The 21,109-nt window shown below is 49.1% G+C and overlaps 1 protein-coding gene across 10 annotated transcripts in view; it reads right to left on the bottom strand.

Annotated features, from left to right (window-relative positions):
- Positions 1-21,109, bottom strand: part of RAPGEF2 (Rap guanine nucleotide exchange factor 2) — a 213,960-nt gene that overhangs the window by 97,923 nt on the left and 94,928 nt on the right. For all 10 annotated transcript variants that reach the window (XM_078613489.1, XM_078613487.1, XM_078613488.1 and 7 more), the window contains 2 exons: positions 14,597-14,669; positions 13,520-13,723 (listed from right to left, as the gene is read on the bottom strand). In XM_078613489.1, the coding sequence (XP_078469615.1) occupies positions 13,520-13,723; positions 14,597-14,669 (277 nt within the window). The remainder of the gene's footprint in view (positions 1-13,519; positions 13,724-14,596; positions 14,670-21,109) is intronic.

Raw genomic sequence — 21,109 nt, forward strand, 5'->3', positions numbered from 1 at the left:
GTAAAACAAACCATTCATTTCGGAAATAGGTGTCATGTTAACATGCCAGCGCAAACGTAGTTAGATTTGTGACATATAAAACTAGAACAAAATTATATCCGTCGCATTTTATTATGAGCGCCAATTGATTGTTTTTGCAAACAGACGAAAATATACGCACACTGCCATTGCGCTCCCTGCAAAAAATTAACACGCAAGAACGGTGGCAGATTCATGCACGATATAATGCCTCCTTATTACGAAGCCATCCATTCGATACGCAGCCACATTACGAAAGGCCACCACTCTATCTCCCACCGCAACACACGGTGACTGCGATCGCATTAAGATAGCGCGCGTGGCTGTGGCGCCGTCAAGAGACGGGGGAGAGGGTGGCGCACGGGGGAAGCAAAATAAACACGTGCCGTGATTTCGTTCGTCTTCTGAAATTCTCTGCACGCCGGACCGAAGGTGCGAGCATGGGCGGGCTGCGCGGGGGGTAACGGGCCACCGTTTGCTTCCGGCCGTTTTCACACGTATGTGTGTTCGTATGTTGAACTTTTACCGCATCGTATGCGGAAAACCGTGCTAATCGGAGGTGCGGGGGGAAAAGAGCAACAAGCTAAACACAAAAAGCAAATCTGAAGAAATGGGTTTTCAAGCTAGATGTAAAAGTGCATAGCTCCGGTGGCTTCCTAATATCGGAAGGTGAGAGCGTTCCAGACGGACGCAGAAGCCCATCCGAAAGCGCCGCGCGATGCAGCTATAGCCAAAAGCCGCACGGCGATTACAGCGCACCGCACACGCCACGCGCTCGGCCCTCAAGAGGGGTCACGAGGGTTAAGGTAGCAACCTCATCGCCGTGGAAGAATAGGCACCTGCCCACCACTCATCTTGCCCACGCCATGTGTTTACTTTGAGGGATGTGGTTCGAATCCACGGCGCCGGAATTACAGGGTGTTACCAACATTAGAGAGGTGCTCTCGAATAAATAGCACCTTAACAAATTTTAGTCATTGAAAATATAACGTCATTAGAATGCATCACCCTTGAACTTACAACTTAAAAGTTCGTGCCCAGAGTAAAAAACTTAAACATTTTTTTTTGCTTGTCACCCCAGATATAAACATACCTTGGTCTAGTTTCAATAACAACATTCAAATATTTTGGCCTCCAACCTCTGGAGGACCCAAAACATTACAATTTGAGTCATGTCTTTTTCTTGTTAAAAGCATGGACTCAACTATACGCCAACTTTCTGCCTTTTAATATTTCTATAGAACATCATTAGAATGTTCATCAGCCACTCACTTGCTCGCTCGCTCATTGCCAGCTAAATATAATTATATACCAAAAAAACAAATTAGTTATTTTTTCTGTTACACTGCATTAAACTTCTACTATTCTGATCACACAACCATGTGCTCTTCAATAATGTCGGAAGAAGTAAACTTTTCAGGCAGGACACTAAATCCAAAACCTACCCTTCCTATCAAAGACTGCCATGTGATGTTGCTTTGGAGGGCAGGATCTTCGTTGAATTAATGTTTCCTGAAGTATACGTTTGTCTATAAAATACAGAACCCGATAATGCTGCACAATGATACACATCACTTGAATTACAGATCGGGATAGAGATTGTCCCCAACTGATCGTCAAATGACAACTGCCCAGAGAGACCCGATGTTGCTATGGTGGTCACCCTTCCAATTGCCAACCAGACCCACAGACCATAATGCACCAAGTCAAAGCAGAGCAAGGGCTTTCAGTCATCTTCACCAGTAGTATGTGCCGTACCATTCTCTATTGTAAACGACAACAACAATCATAGTCGCTGAAATTTGGCTAACTCTCATCAGCGTTCCTCTCCGTGGGCAACTGAGATAGCGAAGTCGAATCAGATCGCAGCAGGCCGAGATCACGTGACGACCCGAGGTTGTTGTGCGCTGTAGAACGATCATTTGTCATCCACCGCAGTTTTCAACCAACACAGTATTCATTAGCAAAACGGAACCCATTCACTCCTTAGCCATTGCTGCTCTTGAGTAACATGCATTGCCGGTAACAATTGCCGGCAACGATTTGCTATAAAATTCCCCGACTATATCGTGGACATCACCGGAGCTTCGCTGGAGAGATGCAGCCAACAAATCACACTGCTGGCACATCAAGCAAAGTCCACCGCAAAGCGTCTCAGCTCAAGCGAGCGGTTCGCATCTCAATTGGGGGGGGGGGGGGGGGGGCTTTAGCCGGTGAAGGGAATTCAGCATGTCTACGGAAGAAACCAGCAGGCTCTCTCCGAAGAATAACCATTGTTGGATTTCCACAAAGTGGTACTTGTTTTTTTTATCTACCCTTGGCGAGATAATGGGACTGAGTCTACCCGTAGCTGGGATTTGAATTCGCAACCCTTCTGACTGCGAGTCGGGCAGTCTAACCACGACGTCACAGGGACCTCAATTACAATTTCAGCCACCTAATCCTTTGACATCGATTTGCTATCAGTGAATTCAGGTTGAGCACTGTCATTTATATTTCATAGCCATGCCCATTCTCAAAAAGTCAAGCAGCCGTGTTGACTGCTTTTGCCCGGGAGCGGAGGACGGTGGAAGGGGGGAAAGAGAGGATGAAAACATATACAAGAAAAAAAGCCATAACACAGGAAGAACCACGATCAATCAATCTGCGCAATCCATTAGCGTGCTCTGGCTGAGCAAACACTTCCGGAAAAACACAGCCCCCTGCCGCACTTACAAGAGGACACTGGCGGGCTTCTGCACCAAAGTTATTGCATTTGCTATTTCGAAGGCAGGGATAAATCGGACTTAAATGCAAGCTCACTAACGCATGGGACACACACGAGCGTGCAGAAATGCAATCCCCAACAACCCACGTGAAAGCATACGTCCAGACATTTTTAGGAATAATTAACATGGTATGGGAATTGTTTTTATATTATTTATAATGGCTTGGACACAATTGGCTTAGGTGATCAATAAGTATAAGTTGGTTAAAACAACATTATTAGGATCGTTACATCACATATCCATATGCAGAGAGGACTCAAATGTATAAATGCATTGGAATTATGTTAAATGTTATTTGAACAGCCCAGTTGCACTGTGGTAGAGTGCCAAATCCACAAATGAAAAATCTGTTTAAATCCCTTTAAGGGGTTGGCTCAGGCCGTCATCCACTCCAGGGTCAATAAATTAAGTAGCACATTGTGCGAAATGAACAGAGGTTGTTTTATGGAAAAACTGGTCATTGCCATAGGAATGTGGAATTTCCCCAATTCACTCAGAGCCAAAGTGAACGTTCGTTCAGTTCATTTAGCACCGTGCGTTCCAGTTTCAAGCTCTAGAGCTTAAACTTATAAAATAAATAAAAAATGTGCCTCCCCCTTGTGCTGTAAGGAGCCTCTCATTAGTAAGGGAATTGGATAGCTGCACCCGGTCTCAACTGACTGCACAAATAACATTGTCACAGAATTAATGGCTGCTCACTTGCCTAGGCCAGTGCTGAAGGCTTGAGAGGACACATGGCCACATACAGCTAGCTGCAGGCTGCAAATTTAGTCACCAACTCTCGAGAGGAGGTGGAGGCTCATTGGTGGTGTGATGCCGTCAGAATTGTAAACATGTATGGATGTTGAACTTCTTTCACAATGTACGCAGCCAACCATGCTGATCGGAGGTGCTGTGGAAGGACAACAACCTAAACACAACAAGCAGTTCTAAATAAATGGGTTTTCAAACTATATACAAAAGTGCATAGCTCCAGTGGCTTCCTAATATTGGAAGGGAGAGCGTTCCATCCGGCCGCAGAAGCGCATCTGAAAGCGCGCGATGCGGTGACCGACTTTGTTTGATGATTAGCCAAAAGCCGCTGCTGCGAGGATTACCGGAGTTCGCGTTATGGTTCATGTTATGGTTTATACTCCTTGACGAGACCAGCAAGGTATTGTGGTTCATTTGAGGCAAGCAATTACCGTCCAACGAGTACGACCTCGTAACTGAAGGCACCCTCGCACAAATCAATCTCTGGCAGGAAAGAGTTATTTTTGCGTTTTTTTATTGCCCTTCGCAATCGTATTCCAATTTGTGCTCTCGACATCGCGTTAGGAGATGACGAATTTCATCCAGAACTCGCTCTGAGAGAGTGTTGGAGCGTCATTTGCGTGGTCATTCTGCGACCGGGGCTGAGACCATCAACCCAGTACAACTGGAGAACCCAGTTTCATCACAGGCGGCTGAAATATGAATTAAAATGCAGGGTCTCAGTGGTTTCGGCTCAGCACTCTGACCCTCTGACCTTTGAGCCAACCCAGCCACCGCTGGAAGACTGATTGTTTAATGCCATAAATACAGTTGTTTCACAACCCATGTCTGGTGGAAAAGTGACATAATTGGATTCTAATCTGTTTGTAACTCAAGGATAAACTTATTTTGCTCATGGCATACATTAATAGCGCGTTAATGTCTACAACGTGAACGTTATTACAACGAATTGCCATTCATGTGCATGAAAATCCTTCACCAAGTCTAAAAGAACCATTTTTTAGAAGGGTCCTGTTTGGACCAATTCACCACTACTTAGTCAACTTTCAGTTATCCAGTAATATCAGTGGACAAGAGTGGCCCGGATAAAATACACAGATAATAACACAAAACTTATATTTTAGGCTATAAAGACATATGTAGTGATATTATATGTAGAACAGAGAGAGTTCCGCTCCCATAAACATCTGGTAGAATGCCAGCATTGATTCAAGCCTGGCCGGACTCTGCTCATGAGACGGGGAATACCAAAAAGCGGTCCAGAGTTTTGTTCGTGTTGCACCAATAATGCTGAAATTATGCACTCTCCCAGAATGCTGTGCGGCAGATGAGATGTGGCAAGCACTTTGTCTGTAATGAATGCGACCTCATAACGTATTCGTCCGGCAACTGGAAGCCAATGCAGTTCGGCGAGCGCCGGACGGACACGGTCGGATCTTGCGAGTACCCGTCGCGACACGTGCCAAAGAAAGTTCTACACGGCTGCAGCTTGGTTATGTTTTTTTTGCCAGACGTCCCGTAGAGTGGCGAGCTGCAATAATTGAGCCTTGTCGATACTACGGCGTCTCCTTGACACCTGCGGGAAGGGAGTTTCACAGCATCTGTGCGGCGATTCACCAACCCTCCCTGTTGCCTCCACAGCGCCGGATTACAGGCGGCCACAGTGCAGCAGCGTTGCTACGGCCGCTCGCATCACGGCTTCACAACTTTGGAGGGAACCGGGAGTACCGATAGAAAACCCACACGCATGAGAGGAGAGCACACACATGTATAATCAGCAATCTACTTGCTGTACTACCGTCTTCCTTGCGTCACCGCCCCACCCCTCCGACCCCATATCCGAGTGTCTTCTAAAAATGTGATCACATCAACGTCGCTTCCAGAGTGCCGGCTTTACAGGCGCGTGCCAACACACGCACAGGAAGTATGACGCGCATTGCACATTGTACATTTTCACATGGCAGCAACGTCAGTAATTGAGAATAATTGAGATCATAATTAAATAAAGTAGGAGCCCAGAATAGCCGTGCATCATCTGTTCATTTGATAAACGTGCGGGCATTGCGCAGGATATTGTGTAAATGTCACATTTTTCTGCAAGATGCAGCCTGTGCGAAATTATGCGTGTTTTTGTTTACGTGTGTGAGAAGCACTGACGCAGTTAACCCTGGCCATAAAGGTTCCATTACCGGACGTGCAGTATTTGCACCTATCTTGGGAACTCCCTTAGGTTGATTCAGCCTCAAATTTGTAGCATTGGAGATGTGTAAAAGACCAGTACTGGTGGAGCAAAGACGGGCAGGCATGGTGCTAGTCAAACTACGACATTACTTACCAAGCTGGCCTTAATAGGTGCTCGCCGCCAACAATTTCCTTCGTGGTCCATAACACGATGTAAAGGTGCAGCCCTGCAATGTCTCGGTTAGACTACTGCTGGCGGAAGGGCCCACAGTAGAGGGGAGCCTCGAGGCATTTGGCCTACCCTTTCACCCTGACCAGGCATCTTCGCAGAGGTGGGAGTGCCCACACTTTACACCCACCACAAACACGCGACTTTGCCCATCGACTAAACTGTGCCGTGCCCATTCATACCACTGGGTGAACAGAAGCGTGGTGGTGGTGGTGGACGAGGAGGGGGGGTGGATTTAAGACACTAGCATCATCGTTTTTAACCGACGCGCCGCCGGAAGATGGAGATTGAATCAGCGACCTCGGGATCGCAAGTCCACCGCGCCGAACATTACAGGGTGCGCGGCAGCGTCGCCTTGCAGGAGAAATGGGGGATTGTTCTGTTGTTTTGTAATTTTTTTGTGTGCCTCCTCTGCAAGGTCATGATTAAAGCCATTAACCCGGGCGGTTAATGGCTTTAATCGCGATCACGAATGCAATTCAGCAGGTTACATCGCTGCTCATGCTGCTGTCACTTAAGCTTGCAAGGCTGAGTACACGCGCGCGGCCTCTTATCGCGATCACGGAAAATTACACGATGGTACAAAAGGGGGGCAAGGATTTACCGTACACGTTAATTTCTATATTCCCGCAAGTGGTAAATGGTTCATAATAAAAAGTGAATTGTGAGACGCATAGAGAGGTTTACGTTGGGCCTATGTTCATGTATTCAACGACGCCGACGAAGGAAATGGATCAAAGGGTGAAAAAAAAAGCGTGGCGAAGAAATACGGAGAGATGCTTTGCTTGCAATTTACACGGAGGGGCGGAAAGATGAGCACGTGGATCAAGGGACAAACATCAAGGAAAGACATCGCATCGGCTGAAGCGGGCTTGGGCCGGACGCGTCGCTGGAAGAAAGACGTTGGCCGACGGATGGATGCACGGATGTAGAGTCTTGTTCTCCTATAGCACGTAGTTTGCACAAAGTGAATTGGATAAAACGCGATTAAGAACTACGTCGCGTGAGCAACAATAAGCCGTCGTGCGGCTGCCTCAGCGTTACATCACACAAGGCGGGGATGTGGCTGGATGCTTCTAGATGCGACTCCCGCTCCTCACTCATTGTACGCTGTGCCTTACCCTCGATTATTTATTATAACGCGATTTTTCCATAACGCGGTCTTCTTGAGCAACAGAACTTCCGCGTTAAAGGAGAACAAACCGTGTATTGAGCTTCTTTCGCACCGTACGTAGCCAACCACGCTCATCGGAAGTGTGGGGGAAGTACAACAAGCTAAACACAAACAGCAGCTCTAAACAACAAATACGTTTTCAATCTACATTTAAACGTGCATAGCTCCAGTAGATTCCAAAGATCGGAAGGAAGAGTGTTTCCAGTCGGCCCGCAGAAGCGAATCTGAAAGCGTGCGATGCGGTGATCGTCTTTGGTCGATGGCGAAATGTATGACAGAGTGGCAGCCAAAAGAAAAAAACACGCCCTGGAGAGGATGACTACCGCAGAGATGGAGCGATGAGGCCAGTTCATCTGCAAGAGCGAGATGGATTGTGGCATCGCGGGATCGTGAATGATGTCTACGGTGTGAGGAGGTCTCCGTCCGGCAGTGTATAGACCATGGCAAATGGTGATGGTAATGATGATGCTGATGTTGTATATTTTCAGTCTACTCAAACTTTCATCGAGCAGTGTCCAACTATGTTGGTGATTACAACCCGAGTGGAAGAAAATCCACAATTTTTATTATAAGCACAAGCATCTCCATTGAATTATCATTGTTCATTTCCTACCAAATGTACAATCTACCCAGGTGATGCAATTTTCCTACCTAGAGCTGATGATGCCGATGCTGCCAATGCTGATGATGATAGGGATCATGGTGATGATGAAACTGATGTTGGACGCTGATAATGATGTTGCTCATGATCGAATGAAACTGACCCCTAGTTCGGATCTGAACATGTCGTCTCCCAGCTGGTCTATCAGGCCAGCTGCAACCCCACCTAATTCGGCAGGCGATTATCGTTAATATACCGAGCGGCCCAAAACTGGCTGTACCTTAATGTGCAGTTTCCCAGCCACAAAAGTCCCATGCCAGTTATAAATATATCTCTGTAAATAATTAACGTGCGCCCCACCTATTTTTTTCACCACCACTATCGATTTGTTTCTAAAATGAGTTGGGCTCAGCTTTAGAGGACAATGCTTGATCTGCCCTACCTGCCTAGAAAGCTCCCTGGAATGTAATAGGAGGGGCCATGAAACCCAAACTACGGACCACATGGTAAACCCACCGTGGTCCGTGCTGGCAGAGGAGGCACAGCAAAACGACACGAATTATTTCTCTCGTGGCGAGCACCTGACTCCAAACGTTGGCATGAGATCTCCTAAACATATTGCTGCCATCATACACAGGAGTAGAATCGGTGCGCAGCTTTGGAATGACTGAAGCCATTTCATCACGCGAGTGGGCGCGCACATTTGTTGCTAGTTACAGAGGTTCTGGGTTAGAACCACGTGGCCGCTCTGGTTAATACTGCGTTCTGTATTGTATGTATGATGACCATCTTTCGCGCCGTACGTAGCCAACCGTGCTAATCGGAGGTGCGGGCATGAACAATAAATACGTGCCGCCTGCTTCACAGTTGGACATTAAAAGATCTCGTCAACTGATTAAAAAAATAAGGAGACCATGGTCCCAATTATGAAAAGGTACTCGCAAATCATGGAACCGGTTAAGGCCACGTAGCAACATCGCGCCCCTACTATGAAGATACTGCGGACGATACTCGTCTGTAAAACATAGTGCTGGAAAACTGAGGTGAGAGTGTGGGGGTGAAGACCAATTGAAGCCATCTAATTGAAAAACATTTATATCTCAATGTCCACTCTAATGCAAACACATGTGCCTTTAGAAACACCCCCAGCCCTTTCAAAAACGTTAACGAAACGCAATAAAATTAATAACGATATGACAAAACTCATTAGAATCGTAAGGCCTATTTAGACACTGGACAAAAGATTAATAATAACCGTTCGCGGGATATTTCATTACAGTACGCCGAAAGAAATCTCATCGCAGACTCAGCAGTGATCCTTTGTTGAATTGTCTTCATTATATTTGTTTTTATATCTTTATTTAGGCAGGAGAGCCCCACTGAGGGCTGAAGACTAATTCGAGACTGTTCCATCTCCGTGACATTGGACAATGCCCCCTTTTTTCAAGTGCCAACATTTCGCGCGACAAAAACCACCACGCGAAATCTCCCCCGGAGAGACCTCGCCGCGGCCAGCAGCGGACCACCCTGACATCGAGCTCCTGGACACATCGCCATGCGCACGGACAGAATGTGGCAAAACTGAGAGCGAGTCAGCTAAACCTTCGCGTAGAAGGCGATTGATAGTCAAGCACGAGCCCACTTGCAAGACTGCCTCCTACAGGAACCACCTTACTGGCTCCATGTCTGCACGATCCACCCAACCCCACCGTTAAGTCGCTAAAAAAAATGTAATTTAAAAATGTATCGGCATCCAATTCAAGCATGCATTCCTTTCTTTCACGTTGCGGTGAAAACAGCGGCCTCTAGTTATTGGTGGAGCCAGTGGGGGGGGGGGGCACACGCCCCCCCAATGATCCGATCGAAATCCCTAATTTCGATCGGATCATTGGGGTTTATTAGTAATAAATCGGCATTTTGCGACCCCCTCTGCCACTGTGTGGCATATTATTACGTGCCAGGGACTCTATGAGATGATAGAACAACAGTCCATAATTGGCAATAAGTAACGGCAAAGCAGTTGTAAGTGACTCACAGAATTGTGCCCAGTTGCGTATATAGTACACGACTTCCCTGAAGGCATTCACCTTCAGCGAGCGCGATGCCGATCAAACAACGCGGTTCGAATGCGACCCTCGATCGATGGCTGCGCCATTGCCGCACACGCGTCGAATAAAAAGCAAGGGACAAGTCCTTACTCACAAACAACTCCTCCATCATTTTTCATTGCTGGAGGGGTTGCCCCCCCCTACCTGACAATCCTGGCTCCGCCATTGCCTCTAGTGGCTTGGGGGGGGATGTCAATGTTAACGCATCATGTACCCAGACCATCATCGCTAGCCATGAACTATCCACTGCTGGATGAGGGTCTCCTCAAGCCGTGCCATTCTCGCACGACCACGCCTCTTAATTTCGATTCACCCCCCAAACAACTGCCCTGGGAACTTGGCCTCGATACCTAGGGCACGGCATTCACGCGCCGAATGCTGTGCTGCATACGAATCAAACACACATTGATTCTTACACGCAAGACTCCATGCATGTGTAGTGGTGATACGCGCTGGGTGTATACGTCGTGTGCCAGCGCGTATGTACGGGTGTGTGTGTGGTGACGCGCGCTGACGGGGAGGAGCAGGCGTCAGTGCGCGGGTGGGGGTAGTGCTGCTGATTGGCTGTGTGCCGGTGACGCGCTGAGAGGGAGTGATCGGGTGGCAGCGCGGTGTGATTGGTCGGGGAGTGGAAACACGCGCTGGGCGGAAACGGATCGTAGAGATAGCGCGTGGTGATTGGGTAACTGAGGAGCGGTGCCGACGTTGAGGTCCGCATCCGCTCCGTCTCCCGGGAAGAAGAGATATATAAGGTGATGCACAGAGGAGTAGGGGGGAGAAGTGGAACCATCTAAGAATGAAGACGAAGGTGCAGAGATAGAGCCCGGAGAGGAGAGTAAAGGAGAGTAATGGAGAGTAGAGGAGAGTAAGGTATAAGTGTGTAGCCAGAGAGAGAGAACGGTCTACACGAGCTGAGTAATGTATAGTGTGTAGCCAGAGAGAGAGAACGGTCTACACGAGCTGAGTAATGTATAGTGTGTAGCCAGAGAGAGAGAACGGTCTACACGAGCTGAGTAATGTATAGTGTGTAGCCAGAGAGAGAGAAAGGTCTACACGAGCCGAGTATGCATACGGTGTAGCCAGAGAGAGAGAAAGGTCTACACGAGCCGAGTATGCATACGGTGTAGCCAGAGAGAGATGCAAAGTCTACACGAGGCGAGTGGAGAGTGTAGCAGAGGCGCAGAGTCTACACGAGACGAGAGAAGAGTGTAGCCGAGGCGCGGAGTCTACACGAGGCACAGAGAGCCAGCAGCACAGAATCTAAGAGAGTCAAGAGAAGCGTAGGGCGGAGAGAAGAGGTCACGAGTTGTACCGTTGTATGGTGACCGCATTGTGAAGAAGAGAGGCCACGCGTTGTATCGTTACAAGTCAAGATTTAATAAAAGAAGTGTGTTCCCGTCAAGGAGTTTCCTGCCGTCATTTTCCAATACTTCACATGTATCCTGGGCTGAAGCATCAATGTTAATCGATGAAACAGTATTGTGAGACCACTACCGAATCCCATTGACGGCAGAAAAATAAAGATGAATCCATCCATTGCGTAAAAACATATTTAAACTGGAGGAATCCGACGAGGTATAAAGCTCTTCCTCACAGATGTGCAGTAGGGGCAGGTTATAATGTTACAACAAACAAATACAAAAACACGATAGGAGTGCTAAGTATAGGAAAGGTAAGCAAATCGCTGTAAAAATATAAATACAACTGAACTATTTTTCATTTTTACTCGGTAAAGGTCACCGAGCTAAAAGCTTCATTTTCAGAAGCGACCTGGGCCACAAATGATAGCTCAACGAAGTGGCTTGCCACGTGGAAATTTATAGCGGCAAAATAATGGCTCTGATCACACAAGACCTCATTGCAACTTATTTTTAGTCGATTGCAAACTTGAGTCACATTCATCGACAATGGAGAGTCGATTAATTACACTAATGTTTGTAATTGACACATTTTTTATTTTTTTCTGCTGGATTCATCTCGGGCCCCTTTAAAACGCAGCAGGCGCCCCCGCACATCCCGCCTGCTGAAGGCAGGAAACCCCCTTACAAGCCACGCCAAGCGTGAGGTGGCTGACGATGCCGATGACGTCACCCTTACCTCCCGTCCAGCGGCACTCTTGGGAACAGAGGTGGGTTTAATGTGCGATTGCACAGGCAAATGGTAAAATAATCGTCGACTTAAACAACAGGACAAACAAGCTCCGACTAATGTGCAATGCTTCATGTGCATATGTATGCTGAACTTCTTTTGCACCGTGCGTAGCCAACCACGCAAATCAGAGGTGTGGATACTAAATTCTTGTAATTGCCATTGCGCGTCCAAATACGTACCCGGCTGTCTGCTGCATCGCGCAGAAATTTTCCCATGAGCGACTAACTGCATGAGAGATTCCGTTCGATGATCATCTAACAGCTTGCCACCACTTCATTGGCGCGTACAAAATCCATCATTCGCCGATTAACACTGCCACATCGTGCACAGGCTGTGCTACTGCAGCAATGTGCGTTCTGTTGCCGATGACTTCACGTGAATTGCAATGCAGACCAGGAGTATTAAATGAACCGCGTGCCCATTTCGTTCAATCAAGTGCTTGTGCCGTGCAGGGCTCTAAGCGTCCTCATTCATTCGTTCATTTAATAGCTTTGTTTTCCCATTATTTCATCCATTCAAGTGTTCGTTTCGGAAACGGGTCCCCACTTTGTGAATTCATTCATTCCGACTTCAAAGCAGTAGGGGAGGGGTGAGCTCTCGCCGGCCGATTAATTAAATTGTCTCAAACATCTGCCTGCACGAGCGTGTGTGTGTGTGTGCGCTCTCTCCCAAACACCGCCAGTGGGGAGACAAAGGCGGTCGGCGCGCAGTGCTGGCCACCCACCCCCTTGTGTGCCGTGCCGGTCTTCATAGGCGCTCGCGAACAGCACTTGCCACAAACAGTCTGTTAAGGCTATAAGGGGCACCTTTGTCTTGTCTTTTGCACACTTTCCCGAGGACATGCCGACATGAGTCAGGCATATCTGTCGCATTGAACCCCTTAGGTCGACTCAGCCTTAAATTAGTTTCCTGGTGAGGTCTCTAAGCATCAGCACTGCATGGTGTTGGCCACCTACCCCCTGATGCAACTTTAATATGTGCACGCTAACAGCACTTGCCCCATTCGTCTCTGAGAGGCTACGTGGGGGATCTTTGTCTTTGTCTATTATATTTGTGTGGAAAGATGGGAGGGCGAGTGAGGTGGTAGGCAGAGGAGTGACATTCGCGAAAACGAGCGGCGCGCTGAGGCCGCTTAGGTGTGCAGCATAGGCGGTGCTTTTGGCCAGTCATCGCGTTCAGATATCCCGTGACACATGGGTCTGTTCCACGACTGCCCGCTGGCAAGCCTCCGACACATCGCGTGGCCTCGGCGGGCACAAAACCTGGGACAATCACACGCGTGACATCGCCAGCCACATCGGTGTTGCTGTCTTCCACCTGGGTGCGCACGTGCGACCGTGCGACAAACCAGGGATCGCGCAATGTTCACACACTCGCACGTGTGTGCTCGCCCGTGGGCGTGCGCGCGTTTTGCGAGTTCTTGCGCGTTACACTCCTGCACGCGCGCACGCACGCTCGCGTTCGCGAGAACACGTCGACGCGCGAGAACACGCGCACACGACGCGGTAGCAAGCGAGCGCGTCCGCCCGCACTCACCGTGGAGTACAGCCTGTGCGCGGGAGCGTGCGGGACGTAGTGGACGCTCGGCAGGGGCACCGGTGGCTTGGCCTCGGGCGGCTCGCCGGGGCAGTCCGTCACCGTCTGCCTGGCGCCGTCGTGCGTGATCCTCTTGAAGCGCCGGCGAGACTGCCGGAAGGAGGCCTGGCGCTGGAACTCCTCATGCTCATCCATGAAATCCAGCTGCGCCACAAAGACAAAGATCCCACACCCCCGTGTAGTCTCGATAGATTTTTGGGGCGCGTGCTGTTGAGCGAGCGGCACACAAGGGGGGGGTGGGTGGCCAGCGTGGAAGAGTAGGCCAAACACCCTCTACTTGCAGGGCTCTCTCTCGAGTGGAGCCCCATCCGCCAGCTAGTGACACAAGCAAGCAATTGCAGGGCTGCACCCTGACTTATACGTCTGTAAGCACATTATTTAGAGGTTGATAAATACGTATTTAAAAAATCGTCACGTCTCCAAGAAGATAAAAATTATCTGCATTTCAGACGCCTGGCCTTCTTGAGGAAATAAAACACTTGCGTTTATTTATAAAAATTAAGAAGCCCAGGATGGCAGTACAACAATGGATTATGCTGTACTGCCCTCTGCTGACCACCACACGGCAAAGCCCCTCGCCTGCCTGTCACAACCTCGCATGCACGGTGGCGGTCACCCATCCAAGCGCTAACCAGGGTCAACTCCTGCTTAGCTAGCGATGTATACGACGGATTCTGTGCGGGTTTGGTCACGGCGCATTGAAACACGCGCCCATTACACGCACATGCATCATGCGACCGTACCAACCGACACGCGTGCACACGCGCACATCAACTCATAATGCGCACATTATTAACCTACTGAAGCACACTCGCCGTGCCGTGTGCACGCGCGGGCTTTTTGCTATGTAGTTAAAATAAATCATGAACAGCAGCGACAGGAAAAGGGGGGGGAAGCAGAAAAAAAATGAAGGCAAAACCCTGACAGATTAAATCACCGGCGTTCAGAATGTAAATGATGGGACCCCCGCGGGGGACTGCAAGGGCAACCGAATGACAGTGTTTAATGTGCACTCACCACAATTAGCTCTGATGGCTCCAGAACGATGCAATCATGGCCCCTCTGACTGCCCGGCCTCTGTCGTCCAAAACTGGTGGTACGGAGCACACAGACACACACACACAGACAGACACACAGACACACACAGACACACACATATATACACCGTGCCAACATCCTGCGCGGCGCGATAGCGGCCGGGTTAGTTCTCCGACGTTGCGTTCGGGTTGCGTGCCGTGCGCGGTTGGGGCACGAGGTCCGACGTTTCGCTCCGCATGCCGGGTGAGGTGAATGGAGGAAAAAAAATAAAAGGAGGTCCCCGGCACGGGGAGTAAAACGTCGGACGTCGCGCCGAACAGCAAGCCGTCCGTTTTGCAAAATATCATTGCATCGTGATAATCACCGTTACATTTTTTATTATTATTTTAACAAGGTTTCAACCCGTTTTAACTGCACATCAAACCCGGGTCTCTGCTGCCCTTAAAATAAAAGCCTTCCAGAAAATGTCTTATAAAGAGCACGAAGCAAACGTGGCAAGTCCTGGAGAGGGGAGAAACGTGTTACGAAGAATTCAGGCGACAAAACGAGGTCAGGCATGGGAAAAACTGCAATGTGGTGACCCCGGGGGGGGGGGGGGGTGAATGGTGACTGGCTGCAAAGCATGGCGACGGAGGGGAGAGGTAACACCCGGGATGTGCCTGGACGTCGGACATCAAACGCTGGGCGGGATGGAAGCCCATCTCAATCGATGAGCAGAGCGAGGAGAAACGGGGAGAGACCGTCGGGAAAAGTGCCCGAAACGGCCCCCCCCCCCCCCTCCCACAGGGCTAAGGGACTGCAGGGACAATGAATAACTCTGGGGTTGCCTGGCCTGTGAGAGTTCATCGAGTTAGAATTTACATCGCATCTCTAGATCTAAAATCAGCTGAAGCATCCCGTGAGTCACCTGACTTATGCGTCGCCAACCACTCCCACTGTGAATCGCGACCCTCTCCCTACCTACCCCCCCTGTGGTTTTAGAAGCTCCCTCTCCCCCCGTGGAACTCGCTTCTGCTTGCTCGTCTCTTCCATCTGCTTTCACCTACTTTTACTCTCGTTTCCCATTCTTTCTCTTCTCTCTCTTCCCTGTCCCCCATTCCCCATTTTTTTTGCCCACGGGGACGTAGTTTTATTTGAGGACTTTAAAAAAAACCACAATAAGCAAGCTCGTGCGCGCATTTATCAGGAGCACGCACTTATTTTTAGCAGAGGCACGCGAGAGATAAACGATGTCTGCCTTCCAGTAGGAGTTATTTATAAACAGATTCGCGACAAAGGCACCAAGCAAATTCAACGCACGCTCACGCGGGACATCCACGTGCATCGCATGACCACTGCGTGTGCGTCCGTGTGTGCGTCCGTGTGTGCGTGCGTCCGTGCGTCCGTGTGTGCGTGCGTGTCTGTGCAGTGGGGAGCAGTAGTGTAGCAGTTAGCACGCTCCACTACGAACCCGGCGACCAGAGTTCGATTCCAGCTTACGGCAAACAGCAGTGACGATTATCAGAACCGGTCCTGGTGCTCCCCTAGGTCGACTCAGCCTCAAATGAGTACCTGGTGCGATGTGTAAACATTGCCACTAGGGAGACAAAGGCGGCCACGCACTCCCTCGTGTGCCGTGCCGGCCTTTATAGGTGCTCGCGAACAGCACTTGCCCCAAAAGTCTGTTAAGGCTATACTGGGGGATCTTTGTCTTGTGCATCACTAAAGGTCAAGCCTTCGTGGAGTGACGACACGTGCTTTAATCAATGTGCGCTAACAAAACAACCGGAACGCTGATTTTCACGTGGGAACGGGGCCTGGCAATTGTGGGAAGGAACAGAATGACTCGCAACATCACAATATCAGATAATCCCATGCGTTCTTTTTCGTCCTTATTTTTCATTCCGCTTCTGGGCACTTTTTTAGTGTTTGTTTTACAAATGTAGGACATTTAAAAAATAGTTTCATTATTATTTTCTTTACTCTGTTGGGTAATAAAAGCATCTCTGGCTGCAAATGAGTGTGTGGTGGAGCTCCACTATGCCAGCAGCCCTGAGCCAGTGGTGGCAATTCCACATTCCCATGGAGGGGACGGTGGCACTTGGACAGTCTCTCTCCACCGGACAAAAAAACCTCCACCAAGCCAGATATGTTCCGTACGTATGTTGAACTTAGCAACGAATTGGCACGTTCTGTTTACGTGACCAACCTTACTAATTGGCTGTGTCGGGTGGTGGCGAGTTTAACGACACAATTATATCCCACCAGCCTCCTTAACAAATCAAATCACACGGCCGCCCTGCCTATCCCGGCTGCCTCTGCTGGTTATGGACGACACTGACGCTAGCCTGGGGAAGCTCGCTTCCCAGAGCGCACTCGACTGTCAAATGATCTTTGTTGTGTCGCAATCGGCGGCAGAAACGCGAGAGGCAAATGCGTCGCGTGATGCGCGCCGCGGGGCGGGGGGGGGTTTGGTGGCAGCATGGGTTAGTGAACGAATACATTATAAGGTCGTGCTCATTAGACACAAAGTGCTTGCTATAAATGAACCACAGTACCTTGCTGATCTCGTCCAAGAGCATAAACCATCACGTGAACTCTGGTCATCCTCGCAGAAGCGGCTGTTGGCTATCGACCAAAGATGGTCACCGCATCATAACCCTTTCAAATGCGCTTCTGCGGCCGTCTGGAAGGCCCTTCCTTCCGACACTTAAAAATCATCAAGATTGAAAAATCACTTCTTTAGAACTGCTTTTTGTGTTGAGTTTGTCATCCTTCCCCCGCACCTCCGATTATCACGGTTGGCTACGTACGGTGCGGAGGAAGTTTTAACATACATACACGCGGAAATGGCCGGGGTTGTAGCGGGGCGGTGGGGTGGGGGGGGGTGCGCTCCGTGGCGACCCGCCACACCATCGCGCGTTGTCACTTGCCGAGCAAATCGTACCGGCCACTGCCTCTCTCGCACGAGCGCGGCCAATTGCACCGCGTTAGCGTAACGCGACGGAGCGCCAGCGGTGACACGGCGCGCCGCTCGCTCGCTCGCCGACCGTGCACACGGCGGTATGGTGCGACTGCCCGAGGGGATCACGCCACCCTGGCGTGACGGGCGGGCCGTGCCGGAACCGAGCTCGATCCGATCGCCTCCAGTGCCGGCAGTTGAAGCGACGGCGCAGGTTTCTTAAACTGCGCCCCCCCTCGCCCCCTACCGCATCGGTCGATCTGGCAGTATAAATGGGAACGCAGTGGCGGGAAAAAGCGTGGGTACCCTTACCGCTTCCAAAATGTTCGGCCGGCGTGGGGGAGTAGGCCTAAGACAACGTCTAGAGGGGATCTGCTCAGGCTCTGTCGAGCTCCCTCAAGTAGAAACCCTTCCGCCGGCAGTGGCATGAGCAAGCAATCGCAGGGCTTCACCTTTACCCTGACCGAGTATGATTATATCCAGGATGTAATCACTCACGTATGTACGTATGTATTTTGAACTCCTTTGGCACTGTTCGTAGCCAACCGTGCTGATCACGACGATGAATTGGGTGCAACCGAGTTTGATTTAACAGATGAGAAGTTTCCTCTACAGCAAGGAGATCGTGCTCAACACCAGTTTCAAATTCCCGATAATCACCGTGTAATTATAGAGACCCAGAATACATTGAGGAAGCTAAGGTGAACAGTTATGTCAAATTCCTTCACAGGCCTTTGCGAATCCACTGCTGAATGAAAACCTTGGCATGCAATGTCTATTATTGTTGTTTTTTACCATTCTGTACCAGACTGGTCAGTGTGGACTGGTGAAGGGAGGAGGGCCCAGTATAGATTCAGATATCACGTGCCATTGATGGGAGCCATGGCCAGGAATTGAACCCAGGTAACCCAAGTGTATAGCGCAGCGTTATAACCACCACGCCACTGTTCCACTCAAAACGTTAAATATTCAGTTTTCCAATCTCACCTAACTATCAATACATTATAATGAAGGAAAATTCATTTAAATTTGTATTCGCTCACTCTCGAAGAGAGAAACCACAAACAAGCAGAAAGGCAGCCACGTGGTAGGCCGGGTCCAATAATTGTCCAAGCTTTGCGGTCCTATATATATGAATGTGTTATTACCCGAAGAACCAACACATGCGAGGGTGAAACACTCTATCCCTCTTTGGCTGTACCACGAGATGGGAGTTTGTATGTACAGTAGAACCCCTTTAACGAGCACCCCTGTTAACGACGGGCCTCCATAGAGCCCAGTGTATAGTGTAGTGTATAGTAGTGTAGTTTATAGCACAGGACCGACCTGCCTGGAGAAGAAAAGTACAGGACGGTGCAGTCCTCTGTGAGAGTAGGAGACGCTCCTGTGCTATCTTGAAGAGGCAGCAGCGCAAATCTACCAAGGAAGGACGTGTGGCTGCACCTCAGAGCTCTGCATCCTCCCTGACCTGTCCAGTGTGCCACAGGGAATTCCGGGCTCGGATTGGCCTCTTCAGCCATTTGCGCACTCATCAAAACCCAACATAATGACAAACGTGCCTTGGTCATCATCAACTTTGATGGACGAACAAGAAGAAGTGTATAGTAGTGGAGTGCAGAGTAGTGTAATATAGTAGTGTAGAGTAGAACCCCTCTTGACGACCACCCCTGTGAACGACTGATCACTTAACGACGGGCCTCCATAGAGCCCAGTGTATAGCAGTGTAGGTGCCAGTCGACAGACTCCTGCGAATATCGGTATGCGCATCCATATGTCCGACAGCCAATGATATGGACCGACAGGGTGTCGAGTGTTAAGACAATCATCTCGTAATGATGGCCTACACATTTCAGAAAAAAGATTTAGCAACGGTAATGAGCCACCCCCCGACGCCCAATCTCAAAAAATAATTGCTTGTAATGATAGAAAGATGTTTCAGCTCGCCTACCAATTAAGCATAGATGGCACAGCAGCCTCACAATAACTCACATGTCGTGCGCATTCCAAAGGAAGCCCCATCGGCTGTGCTGATGGTAAAGAGTCAGTTTGTGTTTTATTGCCATGTCAATAGTATCTCATTTAATGGGTGGCTGGGTGACCCTAGAGGGAGGCGAGTGGTGTGGTGGGGGGGTGATACTCACGTCAGAGCGATGAGCCGCTGCCATCAGAGATCCTCAGTTCAATCCCCCAGTTACCACTCAAGCTAAAAGGGGGCGCGCGCAATTGATGCTCTCGGCTCCATTCAGCCCCTTTCGGCAATTGCGGAACCAAAGTGAAACGCTGCATGCGTATCAGGACGGCGAATGCATAGACACGGGTCAAAGTGTCTCGAGCTCAAACGGGCATTCGTGGAAATTCTATATTCCCATGGCGGGGGAAAGTATATACTGTTAGTTCTTTCGGTAAAGTCACGTAGGTAAGCAGCAAATCTGGCTGTGACGGTCCCACCTGATGACGGAGACTTGTGTTGCCTCCGAAACGTCGTCATTTTTTTTTATTAATTTCATTTTTTACCTACGTGACTTTACCGAAAGAACTAAGAGTATGAATCCTTGCAGTCACGAAAGCTTCAAATCTGGGGGAAAGTATCGCCGTGAGATTAAGAGAAACAGCTGCCGATTACCCACAAAGTGGTGAGTGCTGTTTTAATTGACCCCGATGATGAGCCGATGGGCTGGATTGATCGTTGGGCAGCATTTGCACTTTTGACCTTCCGTGATTGTGTCAGGACCTCTCAGGGCAACAGCACCCATACCCAGCCGAATGCAAACAGAAACACAGCCAACACATCCACTCATCCTCATTGCGAAATCAGTATTCTTTTACGGATTAAAATAGTTTTGTATTCAAATGTAGAGCAACAGGTTGCATTAAACAAATATTGTTTCCAAAGCAGCTACACGTTTGAATTACCCAGTGCAGGAATACCCATCAAAGCTAGGATTCCAGTAGAGTATTGGTCCTACAGCCATTAGCCTGAAAGTGGTTTATGAGTATCAGCGAGGGTGGCAAATGCTATTAATGCATTTCGTGAACCACACTTATCTCTAGATAACAAATACGCATGATAGCAAGGTCGACATTGTAGCTTTTTATGACGAAATATTGTGAGAGGATGGAATTGTAATATGATGACCTAAAACAATTATCACTCACGTGGGTTGACATATCCATGAAATGTGAAAATAAATGGGAAGACTATATATATAAACAAACAGTATATGTGCAAAGCTTTCTGCCCATGGTGGATATTACCTACGGTGAGCCTCGCTCACGATTAGCACGGTTGGCTACGTATGGTACAAAAGAAGTTCAACATACACACATAAATAGCAACCCCATTCACCTACGGCTACAGGGAGGATCAACTTCAACATGCAGTGGCTCCGGGTTCAGGTAGGCACAAAGCACCACCCCGGGTTTTTGTCATCGCAAGGCGACGTGAAACGGGTGATTAATGAATTACAGGAGGCGATGCTGAATGCATCAGTGGGTGGCTGCTGAGGCGTTGCCAGGACTTGTTCTCCCTGGAGGAGGCTGCATGGATTTGG

Source organism: Lampetra planeri, chromosome 41, assembly GCF_965212315.1.
Source record: "Lampetra planeri chromosome 41, kcLamPlan1.2.h2, whole genome shotgun sequence".
Lineage (NCBI taxonomy): Eukaryota > Metazoa > Chordata > Hyperoartia > Petromyzontiformes > Petromyzontidae > Lampetra > Lampetra planeri.